This window comes from Heteronotia binoei, chromosome 1 (genome assembly GCF_032191835.1).
Source record: "Heteronotia binoei isolate CCM8104 ecotype False Entrance Well chromosome 1, APGP_CSIRO_Hbin_v1, whole genome shotgun sequence".
Taxonomy (NCBI): Eukaryota; Metazoa; Chordata; class Lepidosauria; order Squamata; family Gekkonidae; genus Heteronotia; species Heteronotia binoei.
In genome coordinates, this window is record NC_083223.1 from 249,891,348 (window position 1) to 249,906,220 (window position 14,873).

General features: G+C 48.5%; 1 protein-coding gene across 1 annotated transcript in view; it reads right to left on the reverse strand.

The window, feature by feature from the left end:
- Positions 1–81: 81 nt before the first annotated feature.
- The window catches only part of ACTN3 (actinin alpha 3), a 56,552-nt gene continuing 41,760 nt past the window's right edge, over positions 82–14,873 (reverse strand). The window contains exons 11-21 of the mRNA XM_060252007.1: positions 14,692–14,839; positions 14,427–14,577; positions 13,020–13,128; positions 12,760–12,900; positions 12,173–12,355; positions 11,443–11,577; positions 2,859–3,038; positions 2,542–2,688; positions 1,800–1,865; positions 1,104–1,262; positions 82–809 (exon numbers count right to left, since the gene is read on the reverse strand). Coding sequence (XP_060107990.1) covers positions 651–809; positions 1,104–1,262; positions 1,800–1,865; positions 2,542–2,688; positions 2,859–3,038; positions 11,443–11,577; positions 12,173–12,355; positions 12,760–12,900; positions 13,020–13,128; positions 14,427–14,577; positions 14,692–14,839 — 1,578 coding nt within the window. The 3' untranslated portion in view covers positions 82–650. The remainder of the gene's footprint in view (positions 810–1,103; positions 1,263–1,799; positions 1,866–2,541; positions 2,689–2,858; positions 3,039–11,442; positions 11,578–12,172; positions 12,356–12,759; positions 12,901–13,019; positions 13,129–14,426; positions 14,578–14,691; positions 14,840–14,873) is intronic.

The window sequence follows — 14,873 nt, forward strand, 5'->3', positions numbered from 1 at the left end:
AGACTCCCTGGGGCTGAGTGCCAGCTAAAAGGTGGGGGTCATCAGTTTTCTGAGTGGGCAAAGAAAAACAGCACCTCCGCATTGGGTGGGCCTCCAGTATGTGCCATTTATTGGTACAGCATTCCTTCCCAGCCAGCTCTCCCCTGCTTTCCCTGGCACCCTCCTCCCCTGGTCCCATCTTCCAAGCCCAGCATTGATGGTGGCAGCTTTCTACCCAGTGTGGCTCTCACGGTCACTTAGTTGGCCCTCCTGGGGGACCGTAAGGAAAAAACGACATTTGATTCATCTGTTGGAGAGGCTGGGGCAGCCAGAAAAGAAGGGTGTGAAGAGGAGGGAAGGGAGAGCATAGGCTGAGGTGGATGCACAACTAGCTCAGCAGCAGCAAAGAACAGACACGGCAGCTTCTACAAAGGGGGTGAGGACAAGGACAGCTTCATAGCCAAGACCAACCCTGGATCCACCAACCCCGGCTTGTGGGTGGAGATGAGGGACTCCTTAATCTCTTGCCCTGGTATTGAGCTAGATGCTGGTGGGGTACATAATGCTTCCCTTGTGTTAGTCCCCAATGAGGGAGGAGGAGGATTCATTCTGCTTCCACATGCCTTTTCTGGTGAGAGGGTGGGTTTGGGGGCAGCAGGCTGGGGAGGAAATCACAGGTCGCTCTCCCCATACAGGGCGCTGGAGAAGGAGATATAGTCCAAAGCGCCAGTTACGGCATCGGCTCCTGTGTACTTTGTCATCCTGCTGATGCAATATTCAGCTTGCTCTGGTGGTAACTCCCGGCGCAGCTCTTCTATTGTGATGTAGTTCTGCAGGAGGAGAAGAAGAAGGGGAGGGGAGAGGTGTCAAGAAAGCGGTAGAGTAGGACTTGTTGGCTCTGATTAGGGCCCTTCCTAATCACACTTTTTTCACACACTTGCTAGCTATGTGAAGGGAGGCTTGAAACTGAATACTAAGAAGAAAGATTTATATGGAGCAAAACTCAGGCTTCCTTTCACAGATTTCGTGCTTGGCACAAGCTTTGCAGGGTTTCTCCTGAGCACAAGAGACCTTCTCCACAAAGCCCCTTTCCTTGCAGTTGTACTCTGTGGGCCTGCACTCACCTTGTCTGAAGCCAGGATCTTGAAGGAGGCCATGACTTGCTCGGCAGTGTCTGTCTCAGCTGTCTCACGAGTCATGAAGTCAATGAAGGCCTGGAAGGTCACCACACCTGTGTTGTTGGGGTCCACCAGGGTCATGATACGAGCAAACTCCACCTCACCCTATGGAATAACAGGAGCTTGGGTCATTATGCAGAAGACTGTGGGTTGAGTCACCCCCAAAAGACATTCTGTTGGCTTATACCAGAGCCTCTCTAGAGCTCCAGAATGCAATCCCATAGCAGTCTTGTCCCCCACCCACTACAGTTCTGGTAACATATAAATCTGTACTAGGTAGTGGGCAGCCCATCAGCCAAAGCAGGCCCACTACTCAGGAGACTTTCCTGACTCCTAATTCCATGAGAATAAACAAAGTTCCTGAGACACCCACAAGTGATCCTTCTGCAAGATTCCTCTCCCCAGCAGACTAGATAGTGTGTGTGGGGTGGGGGGTGGGATTCAGGCATGAGTGGACTGCCTGAGGGACTTGACTCATGCTACAACTGGCCCATCAGTTAACCTACTTGCCAACAGTTTTCAGGAACTGCTCAGTGACACTTCCTGGTCTCAAGCACATTGTATTGTGTGTGGCACAAAAGCAGCTCCTTGTGTATGAGAGGAAAGCTATCCCTGTTCAGCCCAAGCCAGGTAGCACCATACCAGGTCATATCCCATGGAGATCAAGCAGGCACGGAAGTCGTCGGGGTCCATCATGCCATTCCTCTTCTGCATGGGTACAAGGCAGCAGGAACCAGGAGGAAAGAGGGGAATGTTAGGCGGAAAGCATATACACCAGTCCCAAACATACCCCTGAAGGGGGGATTTATTGAAGCTGACAGAGCTCCACTTATTCCTAGAAACAAATTTTCTGGCACCATATTGTAGTTGCCCTCACTCTGTTAACAGCCTCCATTCAGGAATGTGAAGAAATTTTCATGGTTTATTCAGTCAAATGGTCACCGAGAGATACCGAGAATAGTGAGAAGCAAGTGGACAGGCTCAAGGCTGGAACATGAGCCAATGAACCTTTCCCTGATATAAGAAGTCATGCCCCATCCAACCTGTTCTCAGCTACCACCAAGTGTGCTCTGAAGCAAGTGACAAGTCAATATTCAGAGCTAGATTCAAGACCAGCAGCACCTTAAGAGAGCAACAAGATTTTTAGGGTACATAAGCTTTTGCGAGTCAAAGCTCCCTTCACCAGATAGTGACTATACAGAATATGAAACCAGCCCCCTTGGTCTGCATTACAGTGGCTCAACTTTGATAATCAAAGAAGCCATTTTCACAGAAGATGGAGGAGGTGTTTTTGGCAAGAAGCTGAGTCTACATGCTTATAGCCTGGTTGCATTTGAAGGGGAGGGCAGAGAGGATAAGGCTCAGTGGGGCAAGGGCACCTCACCCGGTCAAAGTGGTTGAAGGAAGCCCGGAACTCGTTCATCTGTTCTTGACTGATGCCCTTGGCGTCACGTGTCAGGATCTGGTTCTCAACTTCATTGATAGTGCGTGCAATTGTTGTCAGCAGCTGTTCCCATCCTACCCGGATGTGCTGATGCAACAAGAGTGGACATTGATGAACAAAACTGAGCAGTGACACAGGTTAACAGCCATACCCATATCCATATGCAGGAAGTTCACCCAAGGCTGACTTTTGGCAATAGTTCCTCTTTGCACCACCCCTGGACACATGCATGCTCTTTCCCACTCCTTCAGCCTTACCTCCATTGTGTAACTTGTGTGCTTGTTATCAAAGATGAGGGCCTCCTGGATGAGCTGGTGGTCACCTTCCAGCTTGTCAATGTTTGCCTTGTAGTTAATGATGTTCTGCTCATGCTGTTTCAAGTGGTTCATCTGGTCCTCAAGGGACCCACTGATATCCACAGAGATGTGACCAATCTCCTGCAAAGATGAGGCAGAGAAGAAGCCATTGTTAGGAAAGGGTTTAAGATTCTGGATCCTGGCGCTAATCACTTGGGATTCCCTCCTCTACAGTCATGGGATGCCTCAGGTAAGATTTAACAAGGAACTTCTTCTTTGTTTGCATTAATTTCTTGGACGGACTCCTGGGACTGGAAGCCTTTTCAAGAATATGTCAGAATTTAGGTGGGATAAAAAGGGGGGAAAAAAAACAGGTTACTCACCTGTAATTGATGATCTTCGAGTGGTCATCTGTGCAGTCACACACATGGGTTTTCCCGTCAGGACGAACCCTACCTCGGAGATTTTAAAAGCTAGCCTAGGCGTTATTTTTGGCGCGCACTCCCTTTCGCTCTGGGGAGCAGGCATCCACTGCGCATGCCTGGAGCGAGAGGGAGGCGCCCCACCCACTCAGTTTCTTTCCCCGCCGCTGACATAGTAGATGAGCGGTAGTATAGGACCAGTAGCCAGCAGCGGGGACGGCTGGGCGGGCGTGTGTGACTGCACAGATGACCACTCGAAGATCATCAATTACAGGTGAGTAACCTGTTTATCTTCTTCGTGGTCTCTGTGCAGTCCCACACATGGGTGACTGATAAGCTGACCTGCAAGGTGGTGGGTGCTGGCACTAGAGTTGGAGAAAAGAATAACACAAAGGTTAGTGCAACACAGTCAGCACATAACAGGCTACAAGGCAAGCAATTACTCACCAAGCCGAGACCGCCTCCTTAGTCAAAGATGGAGCGGAGCACTGCCTGTCCGAAGGATGCATCTCGCCTAGCACGAACGTCCAAAGCGTAGTGCGTGGCGAAGGTCGAAGAGGAAGACCAGGCGGCAGCGGCGCAAATGTCCTCCATGGATACACCCCTGGCAAGGGCAGATGACGTTGACAACGCTCTTGTGGAATGAGCTCGTATGGCAGATGGGACTGGTTGCTTTGCGAGTTTGTAGCACAGCTCTATAGCAGCAACCAACCATTTTGACAGTCTCTGTGTAGATATCTTTTTGCCCTTATTAAGGCGGCCGTAGGCCACAAAAAGTCTGGAGTCCGTACGGAACGATGCTGTTCTATCTATATAGTAAGCGAGTGCTCTTCTAACATCTAGACAGTGTAGAGCTTCTTGCCCCTTGTCCGTAGGACGTTGGAAAAAGGCAGGTAAGGTTGTGATTCTGTGTAAATGAAATGCGGAAACTACCTTGGGTAAGAAGGCAGGGTCTGGCCGCAACACCACCCTATCGTGGTGAAAAATGGTGTAAGGTGAGTCTGCTCTGAACGCACAAATATCACTTGCTCTCTTAGCAGAGGTGAGTGCGACTAATAGTGCCGTTTTCCATGAGAGAAGGTGAAGCGGTATCGTAGCCATAGGTTCGAAAGGCGGTTTTACTAGTTGGCTTAGCACTAGCGATAAACTCCAGCTAGGATACATTTGCCGCAATGGTGGGTGCAAATGTAAGATTCCTTTTAAGAAGGATTTCGCAGCAGGGTGTGAAAAGACAGTCCGACCCTGTACATGCGGGTGAAAAGCTGAGATTGCTGCAAGGTGCACCTTTAAAGATGAGTACGTAAGGCCCTTTTCTGACAAATGCAGTGTATATGCCAAGATTTGAGGTATGGAAGCCGATAAAGGACTGAAGTTATGCTTGGTAGCATAGATGGAAAATCTTTTCCATTTCATGGAGTATGACTTTCTCGTTGATGGTTTCCTCGCATTTAAGAGAACATGTCTTACTCCTTCAGGAAAGTCTGAGAACATATCCTCCAAGCCGTTAAGCGAAGCCTGTTCGGGTCGTGATGGAGAACCCTGCCGTTCTGCTGAGACAGGAGGTTCTGTGCTGGAGGAAAGTGATGGTAAGTATTTTTCGACAGAAAGAGGAGGGTTGTGAACCATGGCTGGCGTGGCCACCATGGCGTCACTAAAATGCAATCTGTGTTGTCTAGTTGAATTTTCTGTATGCATCGTGTTATCAGTGGGAAGGGTGGGAAGAGGAAGTGTAGTGGACCGGTCCATGTCTGTATGAAGGCATCCCCTGCAGACTGTTGTGAGGGCGGACCTCTCATAAAAAAGATAGCACACTGTGCATTGTCTGGTGCAGCAAACGCATCTATTGAGGGGGTTCCGAATTTCCGGAATACTGGCAGAAGATATGACCTGTGGAGGGACCACTCGTGGTCGTTGATGAGATATCTGCTCAGCCTGTCCGCTTGAGCATTCTGGACGCCAGGAAGATGTACCGCAGTGAGATGGATCTGGTGAGCAATACTCCAGTACCAAAGGTGCATTGCTCTTTTGCAAAGACGGGTGGAAGCAGTCCCTCCTTGCCTGTTTATATAAAAAACCGTCGCCACATTGTCTGAGGCAATTTGTACATGCCGGCCTTGAAGAGATGGGAGAAACGATTTTAAAGCTCTGTGAACAGCTAGAAGCTCTAAACAATTGATGTGGAGCGACTGTTCGTACGGTGTCCATTGCCCCTGGACAGTGAGTATGTCGAGATGGGCTCCCCAGCCCCACCTCGAGGCATCTGTTGTAACTACTGCTGATGGGCTTGGCCTTAAAAATGGCATTCCTGCAAGCAGGTGAGCTCGTACTGTCCACCATTCGAGTGAGGGGAGGATGTGGTTTGGAACAGTGAGGATGGTTCTTTGAGACTGGCGTTGGGGCCGAAACGCACGGACGAACCAGATTTGCAGGGTTCGCATGCGTAGTCTCGCGTGTGTTAAAACTGCAGTCGTCGCTGCCATAAGTCCTAACATGCGCTGAATGTTGAAGGCCGTTTGTTTGGGTTGTTGTATTATTTGTGTGGCCAGTGTCTGAATGGAAGATATCCTGTCCACAGGAAGGTATGCCTTGTGGTCCGTGGTGCACAAGCGAGCCCCTATAAAATGGATGTCTTGAGTTGGGGTCAGGTGTGACTTTTGATGATTGACCTGGAGGCCCAGTTCTGCTAAGAGCGCAAGTGTCATAGAAATGTCCTTCATCAACTGTGCCTTTGAAGCTCCCACGAGGAGCCAATCGTCTATGTATGGGTAGGTTGCAATTCCGCGTTGTCTGAGGTATGCCGCAATTACCGCCATACATTTCGTGAATGTCCGTGGTGCTGTGGAGAGTCCGAAGGGTAGGGCTCGGAACTGGTAGTGGTTGCTGCCCACGGCGAAACGCAGGAACTTTCTGTGGCATTGGTGTATTGTCAGGTGGAAGTATGCGTCCTGTAAATCTACCAGTGCCATCCAAGAGTTTCGGGGGATTAAGGGCAGAATCGATTGTAAGGTGATCATTCTGAATTTTCTGTGACGGATGAATTTGTTTAGGGCTCTTAGATCCAGAATCGGACGCTGTCCCCCATCCCTTTTGGGAACTAGAAAGTACCGGGAATAAAATCCGGTCCGATGGTACTGGTCTGGGACAGGCTCTATAGCCGCTTTGGCAGTTAAGGTGTCTATTTCTTCCTGAAGGGAAGGGGATGGTGGAGTTGAGACAAAATGATGTTTTGTTGGTGGTGTTTGAAACTCTATCGAGTAGCCTCTCAAAATGATGTTTAAAACCCATTTGTCCGTGGTTATTTGTTGCCAGTTCTCGTGAAATGGAAGAAGTCTGGAAATGTGTTGAATTGGTAAAGGTAGGAAGTCAAAGAGACTGCTTTGATGAAGACGCAGCCTTTTTAGGTGGTTGTGGTCTCTGCTGTCTCTGGTTAAAAGATTGCTTCGGAGGAGGAGCCTTACGTTTCCAGTATTCAGATTGTCGAGGAGATCTGGAACGTTTAAACGGCGTTGGTTTCCATGGTCTGGGCTTATAGCTCTGCTGTTGTTGTTGTTGCGCTACTCCGAGCCTTTTTGCTCGTTTGCGGCTGTCGTCCACGGTGGTCAATATATCGTCTGTCGTTGCATTAAAGAGACCTTGGCCGTCGAAGGGAAGGTCTTCGATTTTAAACTTAAGATCAGGTTGCAACGAAGAGGACCGAAGCCAAGCGTGTCGTCTTAGGGCAATTGAGGCAGCCATCGCCTTTGAAGTGCACCCCACAGAGTGGCGGATAGTATTTATCTGTTGCTTTGAAACCCTGTTGAGCTCCTGTAACAGCTTGCAGGCTTGTTTCTGGGAAGGTTCAGGTAGGGCAGAGACGAGCGTATTTAGTTGGGAGGAGATATTGTGGGTATACGCGGCGAAGTATGCTAAATAATTGTTGATTTTGGCATTTGCCGTAGAAATTGAATACATTTTCCTTCCCAGGGTGTCTAATTTCCTGCCTTCCTTCTCAGGAGGTACAGGGTGACGAGTCTGTTTCGATTTAGAAGAAGAATGAACTATCAGAGAGTTCGGGGCTGGATGGCTAAATAGAAATTTCGACTCCATTGCTTGGATCCTGTAAAGAGATTCAATTCGTTTTGAAGTCGGGGGAATAGATGCTGGGTTGTCCCAAGCTTCTTTGATGGCCTCTAGGTGTACCGGTAACATCGGCAGAAAGGACCCAGCAGGTAAATCTGAGTGCACCAAGTCGTGTACCACGTCTGTTACCTTGGGTGCATCTGAGGTGAGGGTAACGTTAAGTGCAGAGGCCATGTTGGCAATCAAGTCCAAGTATGTCTTTGCCCCTTCGGAAGGTGACAAATCCGCGGGCTTGGCGATATCCGAGGCAGGGGATCCAGGGGACATCGATTGTATCGAGTCCGATGATTGTGCGTCGGATTCGGCATCCGAGTCAGGTTCGGGTGCCGGTGGGTCCGGTCTGGTTGGAGTCGTGCTGTTAGGTCTGGTTGGACTCGTGCCTTTAAGCTTAGAAGTCGAGGTGGAAGGAGTCGGAGATGGCTGTTTTGTTAGTTGCTTACTCCGTTGGACAGGAGTCACTTCCTTGGATTGGTTCCTGTGGTAATCGGTACGGTACCGAGAATGGTGGTAGCCGCAACAAGCATGGGAATCCATTGATGGAGACCTCGAAGCGTAGTGACGTCGTCTCGGGGACATAGATGGAGACCGAGACCTCGGGTTGTAGCGATAGCGGTCCCTCCCCCTACTAGGGGATCTCTCCGGGAAACGCGTACGATGGTACCGATGTCTCTCGATGCTGGGAGACCTGGCTGGGAACCGATGGGTATCAAAGTACCTATAAGCGTCATGTCTGTATTGGATGGGATTCGACATATCGCGGAACGATCTAGGGTTGATGTGCTGTTGAGTCCACTGCAGCGGGTCTCGGATCTTCTCCAGCGAAGGGTCTGGTATGGATCCTTGTAGAGAAGGGGATCGGGACGGAATCGGAATAACCTCTTCCGTCTGCTGATGCGGTGATTCCGTAATTGGAGTGGTCACTTCCTGGGTATCGGTTCCAGGTGTGGAGGGCTCACGTTGTCTGTCAGGCTCGTGGGCTGTTTGTTGTTCCGAAGATTTGTTCGAGTCGGTAGGTTTTCTCGAGTCCTTCGGGTCGGTAGATTTTTTCGGGTCCTTCGGATCGGTAGGTTTCCTCGAATCCTTCTGGCCCTTCGGATCGGAGTGCTTGTGTTTCTTAGTGTGCTTCCCACTTTTCGTTTTAGTAGACGCGGCCGTTAGCTCTGACGTTCTCGCGCCGTCGCCGACTTTCGCGGCATCGCCGGGCTTATGCTTGCTGGGAACAATGGCCACTGAAGCTGCCGACCGTGCGCCGTCTCCTTGGGGAGTCAGGAGGGGAGGCGACTTACTCACAGAAGAAGATTGAGACATTTCAGGGTGAAGCACAGACTCCATAAGATGGCTTCTTAGTCTAGCGGCTCTGTTTTTGCGCGCCTGTTTGCCGAATTGAAGGCAATGCGCACAGGCGTCCACTTTATGGGTTTCTCCCAAGCAGAATAGGCAAAGCGAATGTCCGTCTGAGGTAGGGATTTTCGCCCTACAACGCGAACATCTTTTAAAGGTTATCTTACTGTCTCTTCCTTCCATACGCCCGGGGGGGGGGGGAGGGAGGTCTGAGGTAAAAGCGGGGAAGATATTTATGCTTTTTTTTTTTTTTTTTTTAGAGAGTATAAGAATATAAGAAAAATAGCGAGGGAAATAGAATAAAGAGGAAAAGTGAAGAAAAACGGAGGCTAGACGTTTGAGGTAAACGAGGAGCGCAGCGAGGTAAGACTATCCCGGGCGGCGGTTGGAAAGAAACTGAGTGGGTGGGGCGCCTCCCTCTCGCTCCAGGCATGCGCAGTGGATGCCTGCTCCCCAGAGCGAAAGGGAGTGCGCGCCAAAAATAACGCCTAGGCTAGCTTTTAAAATCTCCGAGGTAGGGTTCGTCCTGACGGGAAAACCCATGTGTGGGACTGCACAGAGACCACGAAGAAGATCCTCTTTGCACACAGAACTGTAAGGCAAGGGATTAAAAAGACAAGTGAGGTTCTTCCTGAGGCTTGAGATAAGTCTGAGGTCATTGAAGTTTGATCTCTGCCCTCTGGGCTCATGTTGCCTGTCCTATTCCTACCCAGCTCCTACAAAAGGTAAAGGTAGTCCCCTGTGCAAGCATCAGTCGTTTCCAACTCTGGGGTAACGTTGCATCACATTTTCATGGCAGACTTTTTATGTGGTGGTTTGCCATTGCCTTCTCCAATCATCTACACTTTCCCCCCAGCTTGCTGGGTACTCATTTTACTGACCTCAGAAGGATGGAAGGCTGAGTCAACCTTGAGCCAGCTACCTGAACCCAGTTTCCGCCGGGATTGAACTCAAGTCCTACTCCTACTACCCACGTTGTAATTAAGCTACTGGTTACTTACTGGTTAGTGCTATTAAGAAATAGAGGGAATGCTTATTAAATTTGCAGATGATACTAAATTGGGAGGGGTTGCAAACACAGAAGAAGACAGAAACAGGATACAGGATGACTTTGACAGGCTGGAAAACTGGGCTAAAATCAATACAATGAATTTTAACGGGTATAAATGTAAAGTTCTGCATTTAGGAAGGAAAAATCCAATGCATGGTTATAGGATGGGGGAGATTTGTCTTAGCAGTAAAATGATCTAGGGGTCTTAGTGGATCATACGCTGAACATGAGTCAACAGTGTGATGTGGTGGCTAAAAAGGCAAATGCAATTTTGGGCTGTATCAACAGAAGTATAGTGTCCAGATCACGTGATGTGATGGTATCGATTTACTCTGCTCTGGTAAGACCTCACCTAGAGTATTGGGGGTTTTTTTTAATTATTTGATTTGATTTATATCCCGCCCTACCCCACCGAGGCGGGCTCAGGGCGGCTCACAGCATAAAAGTTCTAACAATAAAATTCAGAATTAAAATACAATAATTTACATAATTAAAACAACTAATTGTGTTCAGTTTTGGGCACTACATTTTAAGAAGGATATAGACAAGCTAAAACGAGTCCAGAGGAGGGCGACGAAGATGGTGAGGGGTCTGGAGACCAAGTCCTATGAGCAAAGGTTGAAGGAGCTGGGGATGTTTAGCCTGGAGAGGAGATGGCTGAGAGGTGATATGATCACCATCAAGTATTTGAAGGGCTGTCCTATAGAGCAGGGGTGGCCAAGGGTAGCTCTCCAGATGTTTTTTGCCTACAACTCCCATCAGCCCCAGCCATTGGCCATGCTGGCTGGTGCTGATTGGAGTTGTAGGCAAAAAACATCTGGAGAGCTACCCTTGGCCATCCCTGCTCTAGAGGATGGTGTGGAATTATTTTCTGTAGCCCCGGAAGGTAGGACCAGAAGCAATGGGTTGAAATTAAAAGAGTTTCTGGCTCAACATCAGGAAGAACTTCCTGACCGTTAGAGCAATTCCTCAGTGGCTTCCTCGAGAGGTGGTGGGCTCTCCTTCCTTGGAGGTTTTTAAACAGAGGCTAGATGGCCATCTGACAGCAATGAAGATCCTGTGAATTTAGGGGGAGGTATTTGTGAGTTTCCTGCATTGTGCAGGGGATTGGACTAGATGACCCTGGAGGTCCCTTCCAACTCTATGATTCTATGACTGTATATGCAAGTTGATTTAATTACTGAATTAATTTAAAAATATTATAAAACCAAATCTTAAGGGGGTGAACCAGCAGCTTCAAAAGGCAGGTAAAGAAGAAGTTGAAAGACAGAGTGCAGAAGACTTTGATGTTGTAATCATCTCACACTTTACCAGTGCTTCAGGGCTGACCTATGTGGTAGGACAACTTTTGACTGATATGGCTCAGAGCTCTAGATGACCCTAGAGATCCCTTCCAACTCTATGATTCTATGACTGCTATTGATTTTATTTATTGCTTTGTTAGTACTGTTTTAACTATATCTTGCTTATCTGCTATCTTAAAAGCTAAAACTTCAAGGCTATGTCAAAACAAATAAATAGTCTCCCCATTAGACAAACCCAGGAATCTGGCCCATCCCAAAGTTGCTGGTAGAGCTGCTGTTCTTTTGTATGGGTTTGGATGAGACCTTACCTCCATCTTTGTCTGGATCCAGGGACCAATGATGTTGGCCTGGGCAGCAAACTGGCGTCTCAGGCGTTCGTTCGCTTGCTGCCTTGCCAGCTCTTCCTGTAGGGTTTGATCACGGTGTGGGACCAGCTGCTTCACCTACAGGGAACATGAGAGGCACAAGGAGTTTAGGCTCAGACCATAACTGGCATACAGTGGGGCTGGGGTGGACCACAGTCTTGGAAGGAGTGAAGGAAGATTCCTCTACAAAGCTAATTTCTGGCTAGGAGCAAAGCACATTTCTTACTAGAAAACAACCTCATTTCAGAATCAGGTGATGAAACTTTGTTTTATCCTGTCTTTTTTCTCAAGAGTTCAGGCCAGTATACATGGTTCTTTCTTTTCCTTTTGGTCATCATAACAACCAGTGAGGTTGGTCTGACTACAAGACAGCAGCTACTGGCCTAAGGTCTCCCAGCAAGATACATGGCAAAGTGGGGACTTGATCTCCGGTCTCCCAGATTGAAGCTTGCATACCGCCGGCTATAACTTCCTGGTTAGAGGAGGGTGTCATGTTCCTTCTCTGGCCTGGAGCTCCCAAGAAGTTGCCTTCCTTATCCATTGAGAGGGAGCACAAGTACTGGGAGTGAAGACTGAAGAGAATGGCTGAAAACGAATCCCTTACAGATGACGCAAGGCTGCTGCAGGTGCAGCTGAAAACATGGCACGTGCACTATATTAAAGCTGCTCTCACCGTGTCCCACTTGTTGGCAATGTCAAGGTGGCTGAGGCTGGTGTAGGGGTTCACCCCCGACAGCTTGATGCCGTAGGTCTGGGCAATCTTCTGGATCTCGTTCTGAATGCCCAGGATGGCCATGCGCTCTTTGTCAGCTTCAGGCAAAGTAGCCTTGAACTGTTCGTGGGCTGTGATCAGGCTCTGGGAGCAGAAAGAGAGAGATCAGGTTAGTTATGGCAGAGATGGGGAGTGGAAAGCAAGAGCTCTCCAGCATCCTCCCACCCCTGATCTTCCCTGGCATTGCCTCCTTTCTTTATGGGGAATACATCTGGTTTTCTTGAATCGATGTAACAGGATGACCCTGAGTTCCGAGATAATGTTTATCTAAACATCTTTATATGGGGTGATTAGAACTCCTAGCTATTAGCAGAGCTGGGAATAGAAAATCTTCCAGGCTTCTCCCCTACATACAAGGCCCACTCTTACTCGTTGAGATTAAATGTGGGGTAGAGGGGAATATATATGCTGCTTCTTGTCTAGTCTGGTTGTTTAAAACATATTAGGGCTGAGGCAGGAAGTGGGAACTAGGAGTTCAGTTGGCTCACCTGGATTTCCTCAATGCTGTGCACAATGAACATGTCCTGGAGGTCTTCAATGGCTCCATCCATCCAGTTGTTAAAAGGGGCAGCTCTCTTAGCAAATTCCAGGTACAGCTGGTCAATGGTCTCCAGCAGTTTCTCTACACGCTAGTTGAGAAGGGGGGAGACAGAGCGAAAGCCAGCAGTTCAGCCAAGGCAATGGTGTCATACAGATGTCTTCACCGCCACCCCCAAGGCAGGGAGTATTTCCTGCTTGACTTTTTCACCTCCAGGGAATCCCTCCTCTTCTGGGTGAGTGTTCCAAGGGTGTCCCACTGGTCACAGATGGCCTGGCAACGAGAGTTCACCGATGCTGCATCATGGTAGTCCAGCTCACTGAAATGGTGGGGAACAAGGAAAAGGCAGTGTGACTGAAACAAGGATTGGATCTGTCCACTTTGCCACCAGAGTAGGGCATCAGAAGTGACACATACGCACACAAACGCCATCTACTCCCAAGCTGTAAAGTGAAGAACAATTCCAAGGAATAAGCAGAGATCACAGCAGATGGCAGACAGCAATTTCATAATCAGGAATGCTAGAATTACGTAAGTAAAGCTGTTAACTGCTAAAGTTGTGCTTATCTTTTAGTGGAATAAATAGGGAAGAATGTGTATTTCCTTGATATTATGTATCTTAATAATGTCAGCTGTCATTTTAAAAGAAGACATGTTTCTAGCCCTTAAGACAGGGTTTCTCAATCTTTTTGATCCTGCAGGCACCTCTGGAACTCTGACACAGGGTGGTGGGCACAGTCACAAAATGGCTGCTGCAAGAGGTGGAGCCAATAACAAAATGGCTGTTGCAAGAGGTGGAGCCAACCACAAAATGTCAGGGAACGAAATTGTATGTAACTATAATAGTACCTCTTCAACATTTCAGGCAATAGTTCTGTTTAATAGGATGCCTTTCTGCACAGCCAATCCCAACCTAGCCCTGCCCAATGTCTAAAATTACTTCTAGGAAAGATGTCAGTGAGAACTGTGGCATCCATGGGCACCAAGAAAAGCTTTGTGCAGTAACTATATTGTGAAATCTTGCAAACCAGAGAACAGCAAAGTGAAAGGGGGCCTCAGCCCCCACCCCATCTCCTTTTTTCACAGCTGCTACCCTTGTTTTCACAGCCTAATCTCCACCCTCACTGCTCTCTTCATTATTGCAGTTCCTACCAGACATTCCAATAATTTTGAAAAGCAGTGGAATTTATGCCAAAATACACAAAGATGCCAAGTTTCTGACTGGGGGAGGATATGAATATCATCCTGAGAGCTTGATAAAGATGGGATCCCACTGTCTCTCAGAAGTCAGCTTGATTCAAACCTCTTCTGTCCCAGAACATCAGGAGATGCTATCTTTCCTCTTAAATACATCAGTTAAGACATTTTTTCTTCCTCTCATTGAAATATGAGATTCTAGTTCTCATCATGCAGCATGCCAGGACCTCATCACAACCAAATAAGTATAGATTTGGGATCAATGACCTTGCTTTTCCCAGCAGTTCCCAGCTGAAGAATGTATCATTAACCTCCAGCTTCAGGAAGTCAGAGATTTAGAAGGCTCCTAAAAAGCTAGACTGGGGGGCAGGTGGGGATCCAGCCTGGGGAAGAGTGCTTTTCCCTCCCTCTGACACCCACTTGAGCTCCTGTGCAATAGCTGCAATCTGCTCCACACGGTCCTGATGGGCAGCCAGGTCACTTTCAAAGGCCTCATGCTTCCGCAGCAGTGCCCGGATCTCATAGAGAGTTGCTGACTCGTAGTCCTTCTGCAAGAGCATATCCTCCTTCCCTGTGGAGGAAGGAAAGGGGTGCCGAGTGAGAATCAGTGCAGGCAGGACTAGAACAGGGACGTGTGGTAGCTATGGGCACAGCAGATTGACGGCATAGGGTCAGGGGGAGGTACCTCTGGTCCAGGTCTCGTGCAGGGAAGCCTTCTGCTTGAATTTCTCAGCCAGGTGATCTAGACGCTCCAGGCGCCTAATCTCAGTCAGCAGCCACTCTTCATAGCCTTTCTCCACCTGTTCCAGCCCCTTCCAGGCATTGGCGATATCCTGCATACAGATGTTGCAGTCTCAGCTCAGGCTC